Source organism: Lutra lutra, chromosome 4 (genome assembly GCF_902655055.1).
Source record: "Lutra lutra chromosome 4, mLutLut1.2, whole genome shotgun sequence".
In the NCBI taxonomy this organism is placed as follows: domain Eukaryota; kingdom Metazoa; phylum Chordata; class Mammalia; order Carnivora; family Mustelidae; genus Lutra; species Lutra lutra.
Genome location: NC_062281.1, coordinates 163,505,687 through 163,532,403, shown reverse-complemented (window position 1 = coordinate 163,532,403; position 26,717 = coordinate 163,505,687). Strand labels below are relative to the sequence as shown.

The 26,717-nt window shown below is 44.2% G+C and overlaps 1 protein-coding gene across 6 annotated transcripts in view; it reads left to right on the top strand.

Annotated features, from left to right (window-relative positions):
- The window catches only part of ST3GAL3 (ST3 beta-galactoside alpha-2,3-sialyltransferase 3), a 193,162-nt gene that overhangs the window by 96,017 nt on the left and 70,428 nt on the right, over positions 1–26,717 (top strand). For all 6 annotated transcript variants that reach the window (XM_047727345.1, XM_047727348.1, XM_047727349.1 and 3 more), the window contains one exon: positions 20,435–20,527. In XM_047727345.1, coding sequence (XP_047583301.1) covers positions 20,435–20,527 — 93 coding nt within the window. The remainder of the gene's footprint in view (positions 1–20,434; positions 20,528–26,717) is intronic.

Below are 26,717 nucleotides of genomic sequence, written 5' to 3'. Positions count from 1 at the left end.
AAGAAAGCATAGCCATGTGGGAATGATTTTTATCTGCTTCCAGGGAAAAGTTTCCAAGTTCAGGGTTCTGAGCTCTGGAGGTGATCCCTTAGCAATGGCCGGATCTCCTCTTCTGAAGTAGCCTCTTTCTGTATTGCGTTCTACTTCTGAAGTACAGGAGGGAACCCGGACTTGAATCAGAAGGGCTAGATTTAAATTCTGCCCCTGCTGCTTAGAATTACATGACTGTAGATAATTTGTCTGAGTTCTCTGAAAACCAGTGTTTCCTTATGAAAAACACAGATGATAATACCTGCCTCCCAAGGTTTTTAGGAAGAATAGAAGAAAGGGTTGTATAAAATATAAATACATTTATAAATGTAAGAATTTCTTTTTATTTGTCTTGATTGGATTTGTTTAGATTTTTAAATATTTAATTTTCTAAAGTAAACTTTTTTTTTTTTTTACAGAATTGATTTTTAAAATTGAATTATAGTTGACACACGATGTCACATTAGCTTTGGGTGTACAACATAGTAATTTGAAGAGTCTGTATGTTATGCTTTGCTCACAGCAAGTGTATCTACAATCTGTCACTATACTTCTGGAGTATAGGAATGCATATGTTCTGGAAAATTTTCAGGCATTATCTGTTTAAATATTGCCTTTGCCCACTCTCTCTCTACTCCCCTTTAATCAGTTTAAATGTTAGACCTTCTCATTCTAGCCTCCAGGTCCACCATCATCTCTTCCCTATTTTCCATCTCTTGATCCTTTCCACATTAAACTGGAATCCCAAAGGACTCCACGTAGGATGAACTAGAAGGAACCTGCACTTCTCCACCAGAAAAGGTTGCCAGAACTCTGAGTGGATCAGGGCCATAAGTTAATAAAAAACGACACTTGGTATTTGCATCCAAGTGATCTATGGAATCTTGAGCCATGAACTTTAAGTATATGAGAGTTTAAGGTAGCCTAGACTGGCAGTGCCGCCAAGGTCTTGGCAGAGGCAAATGTAAGTCTGCTCTGGAGGAAGACGTGAGCTCCTTGCAAATAACCTTTCAAGGAAATGAACAGTAAAAACAAATAAGCACACGAAGAAATAAGGCTCCATTAGTGAGAACCATGAAAAACCCCAGACAACAGAGGGGGACCCACAAAGACTTGTGAAATTGGAATTACCAGACACAATTGATAAAACAATTGCATATATACTGTATTTAAAGAAACAAAGACAAGATTGAATTATGTATTACATACATGGAATAGGGGATTATAAAAAAGTAAAATATTAGATTGGAAAAACTAAACTTCTAGAATTAAAAAACACATTTAGTAAAATTAAAAAGTCAGTAGGATTTAGCAGTAGATAGAACTGAAGACCGTGTGAGTGAATGGAAAGATAAGTCAGAAGAAATGATCTGTAACGCGTTGGCCAACTTCTTCTATAAGGGCCAGATGGTCACCATTTTAGCCAATGTTGGCTTTATTGTTTCTGTTGCAACTACTCAGCTCTGGTGCTGTAACGTAAAAGCAGCCAGGGGCAGCACATAGACAAATGAGTAGGTCTGTGTTCCAAAGAAATTTCATGTATGGACACTGAAATTTTAATATGATTTTTATGTATCATGAAATAGTCTGTTTTTTTTCCCTCAGCTATTACAAGTAATTATTAACTCATGGGCCTTAAGAAAAACAAGATAGTGGGTTGGATTTGGCCACAAATCCTAGTTGCCTTAATTGAGAGTTCTGCACAGATAGAGCTGCATGAAAATTGTCTCCCCACCTCAGGCGCATTTCATTCTTGAAATCCTATTACACAGAAATACTCTTTTTTTAAAAATATTTTATTTATTTATTTGACAGAGAGAGATCACAAGTAGACAGAGAGGCAGGCAGAGAGACAGAGAGAGGGAAGCAGGCTCCCTGCTGAGCAGAGAGCCCGATGCGGGACTCGATCCCAGGACCCTGAGATCATGACCTGAGCCGAAGGCAGAGGCTTAACCCACTGAGCCACCCAGGCGTCCCTACACAGAAATACTCTTAATTAAAATGTTTCTATATCTGATGATTCTCCACAAATCTGGGAGTAGATGTTTTGGATTTTTGGTGGGGGGGGTCACTATATTCTCTTAATTATATCTCTGTGGAGAAAAATAGTTTTCTATTTCTTTTGGGAATTCCCTACTGCTAGTGTTAGAGGACAAAATCATGTGTCAACACTACAGAAAATATTCAGAATACTTATATGCAGTGAGCTGTACAAAACCTTTTAGCTGCAAGCTATGATGTTCAGGAGGGCATTGGGTTTTGGTGGTTAAAACTTTGGGTGTCAGATGTGGGATTTTTAAAGCCCAATTCCACGTCTTACTAATTATAATCTTGAGTGAGTTATAAAGTGGGGATAATACTAATCATCCAAGGATACGATTCAGCTTATCAGTGTCTGCTGAACTGGGAAGGGTATAACCCCAAAATGAGACTTGAACCTCAGCTTACCTCCTGCTCCCTGTCCCAGATTTCATTTTTTCACTTATTCACTTAGCAAATATTTCTTTAAAAAAAAAATTTTATTTATTTGAGAGAGAAAGAGTGTGTGTGCGTGAGTAGGGAGAGGTACAGAGAGAGGGGTAGAGGGAACCCCAAGCAGACTTCCTGCTGACAATAGAGCCTGACCCAGGGCTTGATCTCATGACCCCGGGATCATGACCAAGAGTTTGACACTCAGCTGACTGAGTGTGCCGCGCAGGTGCCCTGGAAGTATTTCTTGAGGACCAACTATGCTCTTTGTAACTGGCATAAAACTGGAAATGCTAAGCCAAACAGATGACCTTATAAGCGTGACTGGAAAGGGTGTGTTGTGAGCTAAAGACTTGGTGAATGAGAAGGGAGTAAATGAGAACAGTGCGGGCGAGCGGTAGGAAGTAGTGTTTTTGGATAGCATCAACAATGAATGGGTTTTTGTTTTTTATTTTATCTGATAAGAATGACATAAGTGGTGGCTTGAGAGCATAGATGGAGTGCAGAGAGGATACAAGGGGTCCTCAGCTGGATGGGGAAGACAAGAATGAGCAGCCTTGGGTGCCTGGGTGGCTCAGTTGTTAACTGTCTGCCTTTGGCTCGGGGCATGATACTGGGGTCCTGGGATGGAGCCCTGCCTCGGACTCCCTGCTTGCCAGGAAGCCCGCATTCCCTCTCCCACTCCCCCAGCTCGTGTTCCTGTTCTTGCTGTTTCTCTGTCAAATAAATAGATAAAATCTTTTAAAAAAGAAAAGAAAAGAAAGAGCAGCCTCCATCACACAAGGCTGGAGAGGAAATGGCATCTTGGGGGGAGTCCCAGGTTTCTGTGAAAGCAGCAGATGAAAGGCGCGTTCACTGAAGAAGCTGAGGATGTAAAGGGACAAGACTTCACAGATCACAGTGGAAAGTTAGCATAGTGCAGACAGGGAGAAGTGGGAGACGGGGCCGAGAAGAAGCAGAGAACAGTGACTTACGCATGAGGAAACCGACAAGGACATCATTGAGGGACCGAACAAGAACAGCCAGGATGTGAGGCTGCCCCCAAATTGCCCAAGAATTAATCTCGTGTTCCCCTGGGGTGGGCGTGGGGGACACTCAGGCTCTCAGTGTACTCAGCTACAGCTTGATGGGATGATACCTGTAGGGGGAAGGGAGGCAGTCTGGTTCCTGGGGAGGCTCTGGGTTCTCTAAAAGTCTGACATTCAAAGTTGGGGTTCCTGAGGAAAGGCTCAGGGCTACCGGCTTCTGCCCCAACAGTGAGGTGAGCAGTTTCCTCCTTTATTCAGCCAATGTCTTGAGCAACTTCAGTGTGTCAAGCAATGTTCTGTCCTATGAGAATATCCCAGTGAGCAAGATAGTCATTAAACAAAAAGTGTAACTGAGGAGTAAAGTTTTCAGTATCTTGGAAGGTAAGAAGTGGCACCGCAGAAAATAGAGCAGGACATGGGAACGCTGGAGGAGAGATTATGAGTTTGAATGAGGTTGTCAAAATAGACCTCATTGGAAGGTGACATTTGAGCGAGACCTCAAAGGAAGAGAGAGCGTTAGGCCCACCAGTAATCTGGAGGCAGAGCACTCAGCACAGAGCCTGAAGGAAATCTCACTTAGGAGGGATGTGACACCAGCAGCCAGGAATGTGCGCATGATTCTGGTGGAGCGAAGAGCCACCAGAGCCTCAAAGGAGCCCACCCCTGGTGCCCAGGTAGGTGTGTTTCCTGAGCTCATGACAGCCGTCAGGGAGCTGACTTAGCTAAGCGGGGGTTTCGTCTGTTTCAGCTCAGTGTGGGTAGGTGCTCTGCGCTCTGGAAGGGTCCTGGCTGCTGCCAGCGTGTGGTGTGCTGTAGTCACCATGTGGGCGAGGGCACGGGACTTCAGTGCTCAGTCTGCTTTTGTAAGGAATTCTCTGTGAAGACACAAAGATAACGAAAGCCAAAACCAATCATTTTTAACCTCCAAAGGCTTGTGAAAACGCAGGTCATCTGTGAAAGGCCTATAAACCTGGGACAGTCTAAAATATACCCCGAGGCCTAGTTTGCTGTCTTGCACCTCCCGCCAAGTTCCCTATAGCTACACCGGGAGAGTGTTTATTGAACACGTGGTATATGCCTGGTGCTGTACTTGGCACTTCCTGTGTTACCCATCCTCACCACAGCTGCTGAGAAGACCTCACCAGTCCCGTGGCTTAGATCCCCTGTCATCCGAAGCTGATGACTCCTGAACATACAGTACAAGCCTGGTCCTCCTTACCCTGCTTCAGAATCATTTACCCAGTTGCTTCCTTTACGTGGGTGTATAAGCATCTCCCACTTCACAGGTCTAGAACCAAACTCTGGAGTCACACCTTGTGCTCCAGAATCTTCCCTAACCCAGTACATGGTAACTTCATCCTTCCAGTTGCTCGGGTCAAAAACCTTAGCATCGGGGCTCCTGGGTGGCTCAGACGGTTAAGCCTCTGCCTTCAGCTCAGGTCATGGTCTCAGAGTCCTGGGAGCGAGCCCCGCATCGGGCTCTCTGCTCAGCAGGGAGCCCGCTTCCCCCCCCCTCTCTCTGCCTGCCTCTCTGCCTACTTGTGATCTCTCTCTCTGTGTCAAATAAGTAAATTTAAAAAAAAATCTTAAAAACAAACAAAAAAACCTTAGCATCATGTCTTTGACACTAACCATCAGCAAAACCTGTCAGCTTTACCTTAAATATCTGGAGATCCAGCCACTTTTCACTCCCTCCCCCACCGTCACTCTGTCCAGACAACCACCAGCTCCTACATGATAGCACTCCTGCCTGCTTTCACGCTTGCGTCCTGGTGGGCTAGTTCCACACCTGAAGCCGAAGTGATCCATCCTGTTAAGTGCAAGATAGACTCAGTTCTCCTGTGCTCAGAACTCCCCCATGGCTCCCCATTTCTCTTGGAATAAGAGCCAGAGTTTTTACCACTCTCAGCCAAGGTCCTTCCACGGTCTAGACCCCTGTTATCTTACCACTCTCCCTGTTTATTATACTATACTGGGCTCCTGACTGTGCCTCCAATACTCCAGGCACATTCCTGCCTCCAACTCTTGGCATTTGCTCAAATCTTTGTCTGGGATGCTCTTCCCAAGACATCTGCAGAGACTGCCTCACCTTTTCAGACTTTAGCTCAAGTGTCCCCTGCTCATCCCACTTAAAGTTGTAACCCTAACCTCTGTTGGCATTCCGCATTCCCCCTACTGTGCCATTTTTCTCCAGAGTGTTTTTCACTGTTGGAAATCTGTGTTTTATCTACTTAAGTGTCTAGAGGGAGGGCAGGTGGAAGGGGTTTTTCTGTTTTTTTCACTACTATGTCTTAGCACCTAAAACAGAATTACCAGCACCTGGTAATTCTCAGGAAACATTTATTGAATGAATGAATTGGTGGACAATTCTATAAAGTAGGTGGTATTTTTTTTTTTTTTTAGGATTTTATTTATTTGAGAGAGAGCAAAAGAGAGAGAGCTTGAGAGCAGAGCAGGGGGAAGGGACAGAGGGAGAGGGAGAAGCAGACTCCCCACTGAGGAACTTGATGTGGGACTCTGATCCCGAGGACCCTGGGATCATGACCTGAGCTGAAGTTAAACAGTTTAACTGACCCAGCCACCCAGGCACCCCAGAAGTAGGTGGTATTTAAATGCATTTTTAAAAAATGATTTTATTTGTTTAACAGACAGAGATCACAAATAGGCAGAGAGGCAGGCAGAGAGAAAGAGGGGGAAGCAGGCTCCCCGCCGAGCAGAGAGCCCGATGCAGGGCTCCATCCCAGGACCCTGAGATCATGACCTAAGCCGAAGGCAGAGTTTTAACCCACCGAGCCACCCAGGTGCCCCTATTTAAATAAATTTTAACAAATGAGAAAGTCACTAGAAATAATTTACCTGTTTACAGAACTGTATGTGATCAAGCCAGCATTCAGACCCCTTTCCACCTGGCTTCAGACTATGTCCTCATCCCAGTCTTCCATAGAACTTTCTCTTTTTTCCCAAATCCACACTGTCAGTTTGATCCTAAGTAAGCTTTATAAGGACAGGAGGTAGGAATGTCCCACTTCCAGGTGTGCTCCCAGTGCCTTGTCTAGTGTTCCTGGTGCGTAGTGAATAGTCAATAAATGTGTGGGAAGTCAATCAAGGACAGAGGAGGATAGAAGACAGAATAGTGCCATCTGTAATAATGGAACCCAGACCCTAAGTCTCAGTATTGGAAGATTTTGGAGGCTTGGGAAGTGCAGGGACGAGGACTGTCACGTGACCCCATCTTTAACCCTGAGCATCACTATCTCCTGGAGGGTCTGTCACCTCAAGAACTGCCCCCACCATCAGGTTGGCTGTAGAGAGCATGGGTTCTCTTTAATGCTTTAAAAAAGAGTGGGGGAGAAAGCAACAACAAAATTCTTTCTTCTTGGTTCCTTTAAGCAAAGCTAAAAATATTTCACTGAAGACGAAAAGAGGACAACAGAGAAACAAGCCCCAAGAGCACAAGAAAGCCAGAAAGGTAGTCTGGTTTGCAAACTACAGCATCCTGCTTCTTCTGTAGATAGCTCAAGCCAGCGCCTCCTTAGTTCACAGCAGGAGAGTGCAACTTGGCAGGATTCGACGGGGGCTCCTGGCTTCACATCTTCTAGCCTGTTCACAAGCCCCATTGTTCAAAGACTTCCTCCTGCACATCTCAGTACCTATGTGATCAAGCCCCAAAGAGCCACATCTCTACTTTGCAGCTCTCCTGGGGCTCTCAGCACAGTAGCTCCTCAACCGGACTGAATATTGGAATCACCCGGGGAGCTTAAAACATGACCCGTGCCTGCGTCCCACCGGACATGGATTCTAAAGTCATCAGGTTCAAGTTTGGCCTGGGCATTGGGATTTTTTAAGCTCTTCAGGTGAGTTCAAAGTGGTTCCAAGTTGAGAATCACTGCTCTAAAAGATACTGTCTCCTGTCTGAGGAACTCTGCACTCTCCCAGTTGGTTGATACCAAGAATAAACTCGGGTTTGAGGGGGGAGCCCTCCCAACACAGAGCAGTCTGTCTACATACGTTGGCTCTCAGCCCAGGTCCTCACCACCCAGAGATTCTGATTTAGCAGGTCAGGAATCAGACTTAGGTGCCTTAGTATTTAAATGTTCCCTCAGGTGATTCCTACATGCAAGGGTTGAGAACCATGGAGGTATAGTCTTAAGCCTGTCACTATAATAATATCTGAATGTATCATAACCACAGCAGAATGTAGTAGTAGTTTTATTAGGATAGTGGGATTGTGGGTACTTTTTTCCTTTTGAGTTAACATTTTTCGTCTTGTCCTCATATATATTTACAGTGAAAAGATATATTTGGATGTGCCTTTTCTGTATTTTTTTTCAACTTTCATTGTGATCTCTAGGTCTCTAAACACTACTTTCAGAAATCTTATATTAATTTTTGGTTACCAACCCTTTCTTTAGTTTCTCCTTTATGGGCTTTTAAAATCTGAATCAATTATTTTAAGAGTTTCCTGTACATTCTATTAGCCTATTTAAGTATCTCTTCCTTACCTATAATTTCAGTAAATATTTGTGTAAAGACTTACTGTCTTTGCTGTGCTGTCAAATCCCCAGGAGGTCTGAGAGTGAGGCATGATAAGTCTGGAAGAATGGGCAGACCAAATCATGCAGGGCTTTTGATACAACAGGAAGAAGTTCTGGCTTCATTTTGAAGGCAAAAGATGCCACTGAAGTGTTTGAAGTAGGTGAAAAACATAGTCAGTTTTGAACTATAGGAAGATGACTTTGCAGAAGGGTAGATGGATTGGAGAGGATAGAAGTATGAAGAGAGATAGTACATAGGAGGCCATCAAAGAAGTAAAAAGCAGGGGTGCCTGGGTGGCTCAGTGGGTTAAGCCTCTGCTTTCAGCCCAGGTCATGATCTCAGGGTCCTGGGATCGAGCCCCATATCAGGCTCTCTGCTCAGCAGGGAGCCTGCTTCCCCCTCTCTCTCTCTGCCTGCCTCTCTGCCTACTTGTGATCTCTCTCTCCCTCTGTCAAATAAATAAATAAAATCTTAAAAAAAAAAGTAAAAAGCAGAATTCAGTAGAGAGAAATCAACAAAACTAAATGCTAGTTCTTTGAAAATATTAATAAAATCAATAAACCTCTAGCTGGGCTAACCAAAAAAGAGAGAGAGAGGGAAAGAGAAGATACAAATGACTAATATCAGAAATAAAAGGAACATCGTCATTACTGATCCTCTGGATATTAAAAGGACAATAAAGGAATATTGTGAACAAGTCTATAAAGGCAGTTTGATAACTTAGGTACAATGGACCAATTCCTTGGAAGACACAAACTTCCAAAACTCACACAAGAAGAACTAGATCATCTGAATAGCTCTGTTATCTACTAAAGAAATTGAATCAAAATTTAATAACCTTCCAAGACAGAGAACACTGCATTTAGTTAGTTTCACTGATGAATTCTTTCAGACGTTCAAGGAAGAGATGATACCAATTCTCTACAATCTACAATAGAAACAGAGGGAACACTTCCTAACTTGTTCTGTAAAGCTAGCATTATCCGAAAATCAAAACAAGATGAAGACACTATAAGAAAAGGCTGGCTCAGTCAGTAGAGCATGTGACTCTTGATCTTGGCGTCATGAGTTCAAGCCCCCTATTGGATGTAGAGATTGCTTTAAAAAAAAAAAAAGACATTATAAGAAAGAAGAACGACGGACCATTATCTCTTGTGAAGATAACATAAGGCTGGCTCGGTCGGTAGAGCATATGACTCTTGGGGTCATGAGTTCAAGCCCTACATTGGATGTAGGACACTGTTTAGGAAAAAAAAAAAAAAGACATAAGAAAGGAAAACTGTAGGGCTCCTGGGTGGCTCAGTGGGTTAAGCCTCTGCCTTTGGCTCAGGTCATGATCTCAGGGTCCTGGGATGGAGCCCTGCATCTGACTTTCTGCTCAGCAGGGAGCCTGCTTCCCCCCTCTCTCTCTGCCTGCCTCTCTACCTACTTGTGATCTCTCTTTACCAAATAAATAAATAAAATCTTTAAAAAAAAAAAAAAGGAAAACTAGAGACTGTTCTCTCTCATGAACATAACATAAAGATCCTCAAGAAAATATTAGCATATTGAATGTATATTCATTGTATAAAAAGAATCAAATACTACAACTAAGTGGGATTTGTTCCAGGTGTGCAAGACTGATTCCACATCAGAAAATCAGTGACTGTATTCCATCCCATCATCAGGCAAAGAGGAAAATTACATGATCATATCTATAAGACGCAGGAAAAGCATTTGATACAATCCAATATCCAATCATGATTTTAGAAAAAAGAGTCGGCAAACCAGTAATAGAGTATGTTAAAGAACACCTACAAAAAACCCGGCAGTTAACATGCTGAATGATGAGAAAACTAGATGCATTCCCCCAAGACTGGGCAAAAGCAGGAATGTCCCCTTTCACCACTCCTTTCCAGTATTATACAGTAACCTCCAGCTAATTCAAGTAAAAAAAAAAAAAAGAAGAAAAGAAAAAGAATTAAAAGGCATAGAGATGGGGAATGACAACATAAAACTGTCTTTTTTCACAGATGACAGGATTGTCTCTGTAGAGAAACCCAGAGACTTGTCAAAACACTCCTGGAGCGCGTTAGCAGGTATAGCAAGGCCATAGGATATGAGGTTAATAATACAAGTCAATCTTTTCCAGTATACCAGCAGTAAGCAATTGGAATTTGACATTAAAAACATAGTATCATTGAAGGAGCACCGCGACAGTGGAAGCAGAGAGCGGAGTGATGCATCCACAAGCCCAGGAACACCGAGGGTTGTCAGCTGCTACAGAGGAGCCTAGAGCAGATTCTCCCTCAGAGCCTCTAGAAGGAACTGCCTGAGGAAACCACCTTGATTTTGGACTTCTGGCCTCTGGAACTGTGAGAGGATAAGTTTCTGTTTTAAGCTTCCCTGCCCCGTGCCTTTGGGGTAATTTGTGGTGGCAGCCCCAGGAGCCTGATAGTGGGAGAAAGGAAGAAGTGCCAGGCAGGGGACCAGTGGCACAAACACCTGGGGTGCCAGGAAGGCCTGCTCTGCTTTGGAAGAGGCTGAAGATGTCCATCAGAGATGCCCAGACCTGCATGACTATGTTTGATGTAGTTATGACACCTGTAATGCATAGTTGTTTCCTACTAGGTCGTAAAACTAGACTGTGACCCTCTGGAGGATAGCGAAGTTGCATGCTTTAATTATTCCAATGTAAGCTTTGGATTAGCAGAAACTGATGACATCTATACTAATTACTAATAGTATATTGCATGCCCACTAAGCACCAAGCCTTATGTACATTGTCTCATTCAGTCCTCACCTCTAAGGTAGGTACCATTATTATCCCTGCTTTGCAAGTAAAAACTCGGGCCTTCAAAGAATTGCTGCATCTGGGAAAACAAACCCAATAGCTCCCACATAAAAAAAATCGATCAGTCAGTCAATAAAAATACAGCATCATTTACATAGCACACACATGCAGAGAAAGACTTAGGTATGAATCTAACTACACACACACATACCTATTAGCAGGGGTTTGGAGATAGCCAAGTGAGTTAGAGAAAATAAGCCAAGTAAGAAAAAGGGAACAGTTTTTTCCTCATTAGATTAGTGAAATGGTAATTCAGATGATCTAGAAGTAGTAAAAGCAGAAATCAAGCATTAGAACAGGAGCAGCCACTGACATTTCTGTAACTTTGCAAAGAATGCTCTGACCTACACTGTTGCAGGAAATCATTTGATCTTTCTATCCATTCTAGAAAATATGTGTTATTACAGCTGTTGTAAGAGTTGAGGAAACCAATTACCTCTTACCCGAGGTTACACAACTAGTAAGTAGAAGAGCTGGTTACTTAAACTCAAGTCTTTTTATCTTTATGGACATTGTTCTTTATATCAAAGAAAGCAAGGGCTTTGGGAAGACCAGAAGATGGATTTTAGACTCAGTTTGTCTTGTCAAAAACGAGAATAATACTTACCTTAAAGTAGGGCTGCACCAAGGGTATGCAGAGCCCCAGCTAAAAATATTTTTTTAAGATTTTACTTATTTATTTGACAGAGAGAGAGCATACATGAGCACAAGCAGGGGAAGTGGGAGTGGGAGAAGCAGGCTCCCCACTGAGCAGGGAGTCTCATGTGGGGCTCCATCCCAGCACCCTGGGACCATGACCTGAGCTGAAGGCAGATGCTTAACAACTGAGCCACCCAGGCGGCCCCCGGCTAAATATCTTTGTAACACCTCTGGTATATAAATGTGTCGATGGCTCCACGTGTGATACAGTGATTTACTGATGAGGATTTAGAAAGATAAGGAAAGAAGAGATGCTTATGTATTTGTTTATTGTCCATTCAGGTCACATGAACGTTCTTCACAGTATCCAGATGCCATCTCTTTCCTGTTCAGGTTCAGGCATCTCTTCATGTATTTTATTGTCCAGTGCATCATTCCTGGCTAAGTCACACCTCCTGCCACAAGAAAAAACTAATAATACTCTTACTATCCTTAGTACGTTGGCTCTCTGCAACCGGGTTTTGTTGTTGTTGTTATTTTAAGATTTATTTATTTTAGAGAGATAGCATGCATGGTGGAAGGGGCAGAGGGCAAGGGAGGTAGAATCTCGAGCAGACTCCCCGTGGAGTGTGGAACCTGACGTGGGGCTGGATCTCATGACCCCAAGCTCGACCTGAAATCAAGAGCCAGATGCTGAACCGACTGAGGGACTCAGGTGCCCCAGCATTTGACAGATCTCCACATCCATTTATAATAAAAACTCTCAACAGGTGGGAATAAAGGGAATTTACCTCAACATAATAAAGACCATATATGACAAACCCACAGCAAACATCGTCAACAGTAAAAAGCTGAAAGCTTTTCCTCTAAGATCAGGAACAAGACAGAGAGGTCCACTCTCACCACCTTTATTCATCATAGTGTTAGAAGTCCTAGCCCAGACTGTTAGATAAGAAGAAGAAAGGCATCCAGAGCAGAAAGGAAGAAGTGAAAGTGCCTGTATTTGCAGACGATGTGATATCATATAGAGAAGATTCTAAAGACTCCACCAAAAAACCACGTGAACTGATAAATGGATTCAGTAAAGTTGCAGGATACAAAATCAATACACAAAGATCAGTTGCACTTTAATACAGCAGTAACTATCGGTAAGAGAAATTCCTTAAAAATCCATTTACAGTTACCTCAAAAAGAATAAAAGACTTAGAAATAAATCCAGCCAAGGAGGTGAAAGACCTGTACCACTGAAGACTATGAGACTTTGATGAAAGAAATTGAAGAAGGCAGAAATAAATGGAACGATGTACCCTGCTCTTGGATTGGAAGAATGAATTACATACTACTCAAAACAATCTACAAATTCAATGCAAGCCCTATCAGAATTTATCATTTGAAATTTTATTGTGTTAAAAATAGAACAGTAGGGGCGCCTGGGTGGCTCAGTGGGTTAAGCCGCTGCCTTCGGCTCAGGTCATGATCTCAGGGTCCTGGGATCGAGTCCCGCATCGGGCTCTCTGCTCAGAAGGGAGCCTGCTTCTCTCTCTCTCTCTCTCTCTCTCTCTCTCTCTCTCTCTCTGCCTCTCTGTCTATTTGTGATCTCTCTCTGTCGAATAAATAAATTTAAAAAAATCTTAAAAAAAAAAAATAGAACAGTAGGGGCGCCTGGGTGGCTCAATGGGTTAAGGCCTCTGCCTTCGGCTCAGGTCATGATCCCAGAGTCCTGGGATCGAGCCCCACATCGGGCTCTCTGCTCGCCAGGGAACCTGTTTCCTCCTCTCTCTCTGCCTACCTCTCTGCCTACTTGTGATCTCTGTCAAATAAATAAATAAAAATCTTAAAAAAAAAATAGAACAGTACATCTTCCAACTATGTCTTCTCTTGGACTCTACACCCCGGATGCCTGGATCTCAGGGCTGTACAGCCTTAGAAGACTATGGTAAAGCTAAATGAAATAATCAGGTCAACTATTAGTATATGGTTAATGCTCAGTAAATGTTAGTTTCCATGTTCTTTCCACTATCACCCTGAAAGAGGATGCGGTTGTCTTGTTTTTGTTTTTGTTTTTGTTTTTAAGAAATGTAGAAACAAACTTGAATTGGAGCAGTTGCCACAGATCCGGATGGGGAGTCTCTGTGAGCATTTCCTCTACAGCTCAGGCTAAAGCACTTGCAAGAGCTTATAGGAGAGCACCCTCCCAGCCAAAAGGAAAGAAATGACCAGGTCGTGGAGACAAAAGTAACTGCAGTAATGTCAGCTCCAGAATCACCGAGCAAACAGCAGAGTGGCCTGGTTCATTGAAAAGGGATTACAGTGTAAAGTAGCAAGGCCTGAAAGGCAGGTCCTCTAGAGCTAAGAAATACCACCAATTCCAGATGGCTCAAATGAAGCCAGCCATCCCTCTGCCTTAAAGCGACGAGAGAGACAGAGGACAGTGCTGCCCAGTTTGTGATAGATCACCGTAAATGGGGCCCAAACTCTATGGGAGCCCTAGCCTCCACTGGCGTTCACGAGAGCAAAGGGTCAGTAATGCCCAGGGCACAGTGGACTGGCCACCCCCAGATGTGGGTGAATGAAGACACTGATGATAATGTAGGAGGAGCCAGCAGACCTGTAATAATGCCGCTAGTCGGACAAGGCGGTCGGAGGAGATAGAAGTTACCCTGAAGGAGGGAAGTTTCATCTTGGAGCTGAAAGGACCTACGGCAGTGTTAAGTAGCCTTTCTTTCACTAGTCCGACTTCAGAAAGAAAGAAAAATGAAAATGTTTCATGGCAGAATAGGGTTGCTAAAGCTAACCTAAGCTGCTGCTGCCATTTCCCAAGTCATGTTCTGGACACGGGTCTCCGGTAGCTGGGGAAATGCATCTTTTTTTTTTTTTTCTTTCAGTGTTCCAAGATTCATTGTTTATGCCCCACCCCCAGGGCTCCGTGCAATATGTGTCCTCCTCAAGACCCACCAGCGGGCTCACCCAACCCCTTACCCCACCCCCCACAAAACCCTCAGTTTGTTTTTCAGAGTCCACAGTCTCTCATGGTTCATCTCCCCCTCCGATTTCCCTCAACTCCCTTCTCCTCTCCATCTCCCCTTGTCCTCCGTGTTATTCCTTATGCTCCACAAGTAAGTGAAACCATATAATTGACTCTCTCTGCTTGACTTAAGAAATGCATCTTCATCAGGACGGTGAGGGAGGATAGCATTGAAGAAGCGGTGGTGGGGCTAGCTCTGGGCTGAGGGTTCTTTTTTTTTTTTTAAGATTTTATTTATTTATTTGAGAGAGAGTGAGAGAGAGCATGAGAGGGGAGAAGGTCAGAGGGAGAAGCAGATTTCCCATGGAGCTGGGAGTCTGATGCAGGACTCAATCCCAGGACTCCAGGATCATGACCTGAGCTAAAGGCAGTCGCCTAACCAACTGAGCCACCCAGGCGCCCCTGGGCTGAGGGTTCTTACCCGATGGTAATATTGGCTAGCTCTGATTAAATTGCTCTACTGGCTTGAAAGGACACTACTGTTTATTCACTGCTGTTAGTCAAGCGGCGTGTCAGGTGTTACCTACACAGTCTGGTTCCATGGTCACAACCAGTTCCTGAACTCCACGGCAGTGAGCTGGGAGCCAAATGAAGGAGGAGACATAGTAGGGGGCTGATCTGATTTCAGTCCTCTCGGAGAAGGTTCTGGAAATTAGGTCATTGCTCACAAGATGCCCATCACTGGACTTTAGAGGCCCAGGAAGAATCCTCACAGGCCCATCTCCATTTCTCACAGCCATCACCACGTCTCCCCCACACTTTCTGCTAATTAACCTTCCAACTAGTCAAGGTAACCAGTTGAGTTCACACCAACAAACATTTTGTTGGGTGCTCTGTACTCAGTGCTATGCATGGTGCCCAGGTGCTCTGCACCAGGCTCAGTTTTCATGGTCTAGGAGAGAAGGCTCATTTAAAGGGACATTTACTCTTCAGTGCAACTGGTGGTGGGCCAGAACCAGATCCTAGCCATTATTGTGTCCCTAATCCCAGGCCAGTGTCCCACAACAAGGCTGTTACAGTGAGCATGTATTGAGAGAAAACTAAGTGCCAGCCGTTATACTAAGCACTTTATTCTCTTTCTTTTTTAAAATAAGTAATGTTAGCAATTTTATTCAAAATCATCAAAAACTGGAAGGAGCCATGATATCTGTCAAGGTGAATGGATACACAAAGTGTATCCATACAATTAAATAATATTCAGTGACAAAAACAAATGAACTATTAAGCCACACAAAGACCTGGATGCAGTTTATTTGTTGTTGTTGTTGTGTGTGTGTTGTTGTTGTTGCCTTTTTTGTATTTTTTGGCCGTGTTTTTTTTTTTGTGTTTGTTTGACATTTATATTTTAATTCCAGTTACTTAACAGCACTTTATTCTCACCCTAACCCTCAGGACAGTTGTGTGAGTACCATCCCAGTTTTTTTTGTTTTTTTTTTTAAAGATTTTATTTATTTATTTGACAGAGAGAGATCACAAGTAGACGGAGAGGCAGGCAGAGAGAGAGGGAAGCAGGCTCCCCGCTGAGCAGAGAGCCCGATGCGGGACTCGATCCCAGGACCCTGAGATCATGACCTGAGCCGAAGGCAACGGCTTAACCCACTGAGCCACCCAGGCGCCCCCAGCCCAGTTTTTAAAGATGTGGCCGTGAAGGCACAGAGCAAATCCATAGCGTGGCCAAAGTCATGCAGCTAGGAAGGGTGGAGCCAGGACACAAGTCCGAGCAGAGTGACTCACCTCCAAATGTTTGTTGAGTGAATGCATGAACGAATGAATGAGAGGGATGGAAGGGAGGGGGCAGGAAAGAGCATGGCAACAAGTGAGCCAGCTAAGGTGAAAGTAGGCTGGGTGAAATGAGGTCTGTAGGCAGGTGGGTTGGTTCTGCTGGGGAGGGAAATGGGTGCAAAGGTGACTAGGCAGTCGCTGGACAGGGTGGGGAGGGGCTCTCAGAGGAAGGCCAGCCCTCCTACTTTTGTATTAGGTCTGTTCCCCTCCTCCCCCTTCCCTACCTCCTCAAGGACATTTGTCCTATAGCTGTCCTGTCTCTTGACGCATCAGGAGTTGCCCTCTTATTCCAGCCAAATTACAAACGTGCTAAACTGTCTCCTAACCTCAAAAAACATCTTTCCCTGCTTCCTCCCTTCATCTGTTGCCGCATTTCTCTGTCTCCCCTTAGAGCAAAAACAGTAGTCTCTGTTCTGCGACTCCACTCGTTCTGTTTTCCCTTAAACCCGGTGAAATCAGCCTTTCACCCCCACTCTCCAGTGAACCAGCTCTTTCAAGGTTAGGAGTAACCTCCGTGTTGCCAAAGCCAGCTGTCCAGCCACTGGCCACACCTTGCCAGGCCTTCCACTGTGTTCCATGCAGGTGGTTCCTGTGTCCACCTTGAAACACTCCTGGCCTTCGGCAACGGAGGGAGCACTCACTCTCTCTAGATTAGCGTTCTGTCTCATGAACTGCTCCTTCCAGTCTTTCCTTACCTCCCCAGCATTGATCCCTAAATGCACTCTCCCACTGGGCATCCTCCAGGGACGCACCCCTATCACAGAATCCAAATCGGAGCGAGACATTTGGAGCCTCTGTGATCTGGATGCCTGCCTCTGCCACCTTGCGTTTCGCGTAACCGTGTGTGATGCTCTAGGGGATGGCCGGTCCCTCCGAGGGTGCTTTCTCACCACATCCTCCCAAGATCCCTGGGAACTGAGTGGTTCCAATTTGCAGATGAGCAAGATGAGAATCAGATTTTCCATCACTTGCCCAAGGTCACACAACTTGCCAATGACCTCTGGGAAAGTGTCTCGTTGCAGATCCCGTGCTCTTCCCACTTAGAACCTCTGCGCTGCCTGATCCTTAAACTCAGTGCTGCTGGGTGAGGCAGGGGAGTGGAAGTGTGGTTCCTTCTCTTGGGTTCCAGTCTGTCCGCCTGGCCTGGCTTTCCTCTTGAGTGCAGGGGTTCGAGCTCTTCACCCCAGGGGCTTGGTAGTCACGTTTGCAGGACAATGGGTGCTCTTACTGGTTGAAATGCTAAATCTCCCAAAATGAAAGGCCAGCTGGAGAGTATGAGAAGAACAAGGGCTGAATGATCTGATCAGACATCTGTGGGGGCCTCCTGGCATTTGGAGTGTGAGTGCCTTAGAGAAACTAACTATTCTGGCCGGAGGGAGGGAGTTGGCGACTGTTAATCTCGGTGGTTTTGACCGCTAACTGCCCCAGAGGTCCCAGCCTGCTGTATGACTCAGAATCCCCAACACTCCCCCTATTCTTCTCTCCCTGGGGTAGTCAGGAGGCCACTGCTAAGGCATTTTAATTTGGTAATAACTTGACCTGGCCCACTGTCTTCGGGGCTGTATGTTCTAAAACTTACTGTCGCTTTTTAAATGGGGGTTGATTTAGAACTGCTCATCCTCCACGTTGGGCTACCTTGTGCTCTCATGGGAAGAGCCTTCCCGGCTGGGTTCTGGCTTCCCTGTGCTCCAGCTGGCCAGTGTCCCCTCTTCTTCACGATAGATGACCTGAGTCTGCAGACCTGGGACCGCCCATGGCCCTTATTCCTGAAGCATTTCGCCAGAGGTTGACAGTGTAAACCAGACAGAGGAAAGATGTGGCCAAAGGCTTGTCTCTTGTCGTGTATACATTTCTGTGGGGTGGTGTGTTTGAGGGGCAACTGCAATCCTTCTTTCGTCTTCAGTGTGAGACCTTCTGGAACTGAGAAAGAACACAGGAATGGTTACAGGGCAGGCACACAGATGGCAGGGGGTTGGGAGGCACGGGTAGGAGGAACTCACTACACCTCGCTGTTTGTCTACACACTTTCAAAGAGTGGTGTGAGGCCTTCTTGACTCTCTTCTCTACCCCCCTCTACCAGCGCTGACCATTTCCGTGCTGCCCGCGGACTCGGCACTTCCCTGTGTGATGGCACTTACCATGGTCCGCGCTGTAGTGGTGCCATGCTGGGAGCTCCTGCCCTGCTGTCTGCCACTTCCCTAGCTGTAGGATCTTGGATAGAGCTCCTGTGTAAGTTAATTACTAAGAGGACCTACTCACATGACTGTTGAAGACCTGAAAAAAAAAAGTCTTTCAGTCACTGTGCCTTGTCTGAGAGCTTCCTGCAAGGTCATCGATTGTGCTAGAGTTTAGATTTCATTTCGGAAATACAGTTGCTTACAAAAGAAAATAGTTATGTAAATTCTCTTGTTAAACCTTTGACTCTCCTTTGCCTACCAAATAAAGTCTCAGCGCTGGCTTAGCACTGGGCATTCGCATCTGCATTTCTGGCTTCACATTTCATTGGTAGGAAAGGCTGTTTAAAAAAAAAAAAAGTAGACTTCTGGAAGAAATTGCACATGGATACAGCTGAGTTTGTCTAAATTCAGTGAGCAGTTACTCTGTGCCAGGCCCTGGGCTAGGCCCATAAGGGCACATGAGTGAATCACACATGACCCACGCTAGCGGTGGCATCATCGTTCCTGGCTCTCCAGTTCAGGCTCCAGCTCCCTTCCCCCCCCAGACCTGCCCCACCCAGTTCCTGCAGAAGGCAGCCCCGAGGGGAGACTTACCATGGGGCCCCAGCTCGGTGGAGCAGCTGGGCATCAGTGTGTTGGCAGCGGGCCTGAGGGTGGAGGCGAGGGGAGGGGGTTTGGGCCTGGGAACTGGCAGCCTGCCAGGGCTCCCTCAGGTGCCCCAGCATGCAGGGCCTCCAGCCTCGCAGCCACTGAATGTGTCCTGTTCTTCCATTGTGGTTTTCTCGGGACTGACTGGCAAGAATTTTTGGTGGCGGGGCAGTGACTCCAGCCCCACAGGGAACACATAAGGACATCGAAGCCCAAAGATATGAAGGGATTTGACTGTAGTTGCTGCCACAAAACCAGAGCTGAAACACACAAGTCCTCTGAAAAAATATCCCGCGGATATTCAGCAAACACTCTGGGTTGTGGGCTCCTGAGATTGTCTTATTTCCGGTACAAGTTCGTGAGACTGTAGCAGAGTCATGTTGCTCTGTCAGAAAATTACAGACATCTTCTGTGGGCCCATCTCTTCACAAGGGACTGGAGATGCAGGGTTAAATCAGACTCCAGCTTTGGGAATTCACAGCATAATGAGGGAGACGTACTCCAAGCAATTCTAGTACAATACAGCATATAATGTGGGTGGCAGGGGGACGGACTGTAGGGCACAGGGGAGGCACTTAGCCCAACCTGGGGGTCAGGGGATTACTCCCAGTGGAGTGGAGACCTGAACTTAGTTGTGAAGGACCAGTAGGCATAGCCAGGTGGAAAAGGGCAAGGAAGAACATTCCCCGCACAGAGAATAGGAGAGGAGGAGAGCATCTACAACTAAACATCTGATCATGACAGCTGTAGCCCCAACATATACTTGGCTTTAGGACACTGAGAGTGGTTCCCACTGGCTGGGTCCTAGTACATCTGTGTGAAGAGAATAGAGGCAGGCGTGGCTGGCGTGTCAGGCCCCACAGTGAAGCCTAAGAGGTCAGTGCCTGTGACTGTCAAAGGCCGGGCTGCTCTTCCCCTAGGTCTTGGGACTCCACTTGCCCAGCCTGGGAGCCTGGATGGAGTTCCTGCTTTCCTTGGTATTAAGCTTGCTGCAAAGAATCTGTGCAAAACCCAATGAGTTCCTTTACCAAATTCTCTAAGAGGGGCGTTGCTAATTTATTTATTCCTTTAGGCCTTTGGGTTTAGGATTTCTCCCCCCCCCCCACCCCATCCCCCAGAAGTGTTGGTGTAGAAAAGGGGCTGAAAGCCTGATTGCTGAGAATGAAGCTTTATTCAAGGTTTTAAAAAACCTACAGCTCTTCAAGAACTAATACCCCACTGATTGCTCAGTGCCTGGCAAACTGTGACTTTCCTTCTCTTCCCATAGGCCTGCTGAGTTAGCTACCAAGTACGCAAACTTTTCAGAGGGAGCTTGCAAGCCTGGCTATGCTTCAGCCCTGATGACTGCCATCTTTCCCCGGTAAGTGCTCCCCTTTCTTCCCAAAGCCCAGGATGTGCTCTGAGAATACGAGATCCTGTTGTAACTCACCTCTATGTCCTAGAGTCTGTGGGTGCCTGGAAAGGGCTTATTTGGGTGGTTCCTATGCCAGTCCTACTCTCTGCCCTTGCTCTACCTTACCCACATTCTGCCTCTGGGAGCTTACACCTGCCAGCACAGCCTGTCTCTCTGGAGGGGAGGGAGCTGGTCGAACCTTCGTGGTTGCTGCTTGGAAGCCGGGTACCCAGTGGCAGCCAGACAAGGCTACCCAGCACAGAGGCTCTGAGCCACGTATCAAAACTACGAGGCTTCAGGGAAACATATCCAAGTAAAGCAGGAAACAAAGAGGAGTTTCAGAGGCTGGCTGTTCTAGCACCTTCTCTCTTTGTCCATTTTGCATTCTGGCGTTCCTGATTTCCTGATACCAGTCTTGCTGAAAGAAACCATGCAAAACCCTGGGAGTTCCTTTCACCACTGCTGAAGGGCCTTGCTTACATATCTGCCTTTTCCTCTTGGGTTTTCTTTCCGCAAAGCCGTGGTATAGAGACGGTTAATGACATGCCAGTTTGGATTTTGCAGTCCGGAGTGCAGGGAGACTATCAGGGTCATTTTGTTCCTTTGGAAAGTTCTTGGAGTGTCTGACTTAGAGTGGCTAGAGGAAAGGCTGCCCAGGACCCTCTGGGAGTCAGGTTGTGGCACTTGTGCCACGGGAGGAGCTCTGGAGGTGGCAGTGGCCTCTTGGGGTGTGATCTGTTCACTGTGGGAATGGTTTGCATCCCATCACTGAGCAGGCTGAGGTTAGGGCACACACCGTGCCTGCAGAGGAATGCTGAGAAACAGCTTGCCTCAAAGTAAATCCAGAATATTCAGTTTTTATGCTTTTTTTTTTAAGATTTTATTTATTTATTTGAGAGAAAGCATGCACATGCATGAGTTGGGGGGAGGGACAGAGGGAGAAGCACAAGCAGACTCCCCCTGAGCAGAGAGTCCGATGCAGGGCTCTATCCCAGGACCTTGAGATCATGATCTGAGCCAAAGACAGACACTGAACGGACTGAGCCACCCATGCACCCCACTCCTTTTCTTTTTCTAATGTGAGCAACCCAAGCTTGGCTCCTTGTCTGAAACAGGGGCTCTACTGGCTGAGTATCTGGTGTCCCGATGGAAATCTCTTTGTCCAGGGTGTACCTTCTGACTTTATTCCAAACAATATTTTCCCCCCATCTATTTATTGAGCACCTCTAAAGTGTCTGGTGCTATGTTGCATATTCTTTTTTTTTTTTTAAAGGTTTTATTTATTTATTTGACAGACAGAGATCACAAGTAGGCAGAGAGGCAGGCAGAGAGAGAGGAGGAAGCAGGCTCCCCGCTGAGCAGAGAGCCCGATGCGGGGCTCGATCCCAGGACCCTGGAATCATGACCTGAGCCGAAGGCAGAGGCTTTAACCCACTGAGCCACCCAGGCGCCCCTATGTTGCATATTCTTATAAATGTTTTTGTAGGCCTATACTTGACTCGGTCTGCTGGGCCAGACACCCGTGAGTTTTTCTTGACCTGGATATAGGCGTGGTTTGTCTTATTTTTTTTTTTTTAACTTTTTCTAATTGAAAGTAATACAAGCATATGGTTAAAGAAATAATAACTGAAAACATGCAAAAGGGTATATACTCCTGCTCCAGATCCCTGCCCCAGAGACAGCCAGGGGTACCGTAAATAGAGCATCATGTTTATTGTTTTGTATCTTGCTTTTTGTTCCTAACAATATATGTTAGAGATTATCCTCTTACCAGCATATATGGTAATCTTATTTGTATGATTGCATAACATACGATTGTATGGCTGTATCATAATTTTTTAAAAAGTAAGATTTATTGAAGTTTAAATGCAGTAAAATTGACATTTTGATGTAGTTATAGGGGTTTTGATAAATGCATACGTTTGAGCAACCACTACGACAGTCCACCAGAACATTTCCAACATCAGCCCCTGAAATTTCCCTTGACTGCTTTGTAGTTAACCCTTCCCCTGACCCCCAGACCCTGACAACCACTGATCAGTTTTCTGTTCCTGGAGTGTCTCCAGAATGTATATTAATGGAATCACATAGTGGGAAGCCTTTTGATGGTACCTCTTTCATTTGGTATAATGTATTTGAGATTCGCATGTGTGTTGTGTGTATCATTTGTTCCTTTTTATTGCTGAATGGCATTCTGTTGTATGGATGTAACATAGTGTGTTCATCTGCTCACTAGGCAAAAGACATTGGGGTAAGTTCTAGTTTGGAGTGATTATAATGAAAGCCACTAGAAACATTTGTATACAGGGTGTATGTTTAACTCTATAGGAGATTGCCAAACTGTTTTCCAAATTGACTGTGCTGTTTTGCTTTCCTGCCATCAATGTTGAAGAGTTCCGGTTGCTCCACATCTCTGCCATCAGTGTTTTGAGTTGTAGCTATTCTAATTTATAGTGATACCTGACTGTGGTTTTAATTTGCATTCTACGGATGACTAATGATATTCAGTTTCATTTTCATGTTCTTATTTGGCATTCTTTTTTTTAAAAGATTTTTTGATTTATTTATGTGACAGAGAGAGAGCGATCACAAGTAGGCAGAGAGGCAGGCAGAGAGAGGAGGGAAGCCGCTGAGCAGAGAGCCCGATGCGGGGCTTGATTCCAGGACCCTGGGATCATGACCTGAGCTGAAGGCAGAGGCTTAACCCACTGAGCCATCCAGGCGCCCTGGCATGCTTTTTTTTAAATAGATTTTATTTTATTTCAGTGTTCCAAAATTCATTGTTTATGTGCCACACCCAGTGCTCCATGCAATACGTGCCCTCCTTAATATCTACCACCAGGCTTACCCAACCCCCCACTCCCCTCCCCTCCAAAACCCTCAGTTTGTTTCTCAGACTCCACAGTCTCTCTTGGTCTGTCTCCCCCTCCGATTTCCCCCACTCACTTCTCCCAGTGCCCTCCGTGTTATTCTTTATGCTCCACAAATAAGTGAAACCATATGATAATTGACTCTCTCTGCTTGACTTATTTCACTCAGCATAATCTCTTCCAGTCCCGTCCATGTTGAAACAAAAGTTGGGTATTCATCCTTTCTGATGTTTGGCATTCTTTTATCTTTGAGGATTTGTCCAAATCTCTTTTTTTTTAAATTAGTTGTCTTCCCATTGAATTGTAAGACAACTTTACATATTGTGGATAGATGACCTCTGTCAGGTGATTTGCAAATATTTTCTTCTAGTCGATGGCTTGTCTTTTTATTCTCTTAATAATGTCTTTTACAGAGCAGAAATTTTTAATCATGATGAAGTCCAGTTTATTAATTTTTGTCTTTTTTTTTAAAGATAGATATATATATTTATTTATTTATTTGACACAGAGAGAGAGAGAGAGACAGCAAGAGGGAGAGCACAAACAGGGGGAGTGGAAGAGAGAGAAGCAGGCTTCCAGCTGCGCAAGGAGTCCAGTGCCGGGCTCGATCCCAGGATGTTGAGATCATGACCTGAGCCAAAGGCAGATGCTTAACCACTGAGCCACCTAGGCGCCCCTCAGCTTTTTCTTTTATGGATTTTGTTTTTTGTATTTTACCTAAGAAATCTTACCCTAGTCCAAAGTCAAAAAGTCTTTTCCTACGTTTTCTTCTAGATTTTTATAGGTTTAGCCCTTACATTTAAGTATGTGACCTGAATCAAATGAATTTTTATATATAGTTTTGCATATGTACGCTCAGTTGTTCCAGAACCATTTGTTGAAGACTAGTCTGTCTTCATTCAGTTATGTTGGCATATTTGTTGAAAATCAACTAGGCATGTATATGTGGGTCTCTTTCTGGAATCCTTGTTCCATTCCACTGATGTTTATGTCTGTCCTTGCACCGATATCACACTAATATAAACTAATATAAACAATCAGGTCTTCTGTTAATAAAAACAGTTTTATTTCTTCCTTTTCTTCTTGGATGCCTTTCTTTTCTTCCTTTTATTTCTTCTTGGATGCCTCTTTTTCCTTTTTCTGGCTCATTGCACTGGCTAGAATCTTCAGTATAGTGTTGAACAGATGAGGTAAGAGTGAATATACTTGCCTTGTTTTCAGTCTCAGGGGGAAAACCTTTAGTCTTTTACCATTACGGTGTTAGCTGCAGGTTCTTCATAGATAACCTTGCAGATAGAGGGAGTTCTCTTCTATTTCTGGTTTATTGAGAATGTTTATAATGAATACTGTTGAATTTTGTCAGATGCTTCTTTTTCTGGATCTTTTGAAATGACCATATGGCTTCTTTTTTCTTTAGTCTGTTAATATGGTGAATCACAATGATTTGTTCTTCATTGATTGATTTTCGAATGTTAAACCAACCTTGTATTACTAGAATAAACATCATTTGGTTCTAAGGTATTGTTCTTTTTATATATGGCTGGGTTCAGTTTACTAATGTTTTATTAAGGATTTTTGTTCATATAAACAGTCATGTGAAATATTGCTCTGTAGTTTTCTTGTAATGTCTTTAGTTTTGGCATCAGGGTAATGCTGACATCATAGGACAAGTGAGAAAAATATTCCTTCATCTGCAGTTTCCTGAAAGTTTTGTGTAGAACTGATAATAATTTTCTTTAAATGATTGATAGGATTTATCAGCAAAGATACCTAGGAAGACCTAGGTTTTGTATTAAGAAAATCCCTTTGGGACGCGTGGGTGGCTCAGTTGATTGAGCATATGACTCTTGGTTTCCACTCAGGGCACAATGTCTTGAGTTGTGAGAGTGAGCCCCATGCGGGGCTCTGCACTCATTGGGAAGTCTGCCTGAGATTTTCTCCCTCACCTTCTGCCCCTCCTCCCCTCTCTCTCTCGAATAAACAAATAAATCTTAAAAAAAAAAAAAAAAAAGGAAAATCCCATTGTGGGCAGGTTTTTTAAACTAAGAATTATATTTCTAAAAAGAAAAAAGAATTTCATTTCTTTAATAGATCTAGAACTTTCATATTTCTATTCAGGTTTCCTATTTCTTCTTTGGTAGTTAATGCCTGACAGGGAATTTGTAGATTTTGTGCTCGCTTCGGCAGCACATATACTAAAATTGGGAATTTGTAGATTTCATCTCAGTTGTTAAATATACTGACATGAAATACATAATTTCTCTTTTTTTCCTAGTCTTTGTGGTTAGAGGTTTATCATTTTGTTTGATCTTCTCACAGAACTAGCTTTTGGGCTCATTGATTTTTCTTTTTTGGTATTTTTCTCACTATAATCATTGTTTTCTACTCTTTATTATTTCATACCTTACAATTATTTGGGGTTTAATTTATTCCTTGTTTCTTGAAATAGAAGATTAGACCACTGATTTGATTCCTTGATTTCATGCTACAATTCTTTCTCTATATGCTGTATCAGCTGGTATGCCTAGGTGGCTCAGTCGGTTAAGTATCAGCTTTTGGCTCAGGTCATGATCTCAGGGTCCTGGGATGGAACCCCGCATCAGGCTCCCTGCTCAGCAGGGAGTCTGCTTGTCCCTCTCCCTCTGCCCCTCCCCCTAGCTTGTGCCCTTTCTTTCTCTGTTTCCTCTCAAATGAATAATAAAGTCTTTTTAAAAAACTATCAGCTACATCCCACAAATTTTGATATTGTATTATTATTTTCATTGAGTTAAAGATATTTTCTAACTTCACTTGTGATTTCTACTTTGACCCGTGGGTTCTTTTGACATCTTGCTTCATTTCCAAATATTTGAGGATGTTACAAATATCTTTTTGTTGAGGATATCTGGCTTATTTTTGTTCTGATCAGAGAATATTTTTTGTATAACTTGAATACTTTTAAGTTGATTGAGACCTGAGTCATGGGATAAAATGTGTTCCATTTTGGTGATGGTTGCTATCAAAAAACAGAGAGAGAGAGAGAAAATAACAAGTGTTGACAGAGATGTAGGGAAATTGGAACACTTGTACACTGTTGGCCAGAATGTAAAATAGTGCAGCCATTATGGAAACAGCGTGATAATTCCTTTTTAAAAATTGAAAATGGAGTGACTATGTGACCCAGCAATTCCATTTCTGGATATACACTCAAAAGAAATGAAAGCAGGGTCAAGCTGGTATTTGTACACCCGTGTTCAGAGCAGCATTATTTTACAATAGCCAAAGCAATCCAGGTGTCTGTCTAGAGA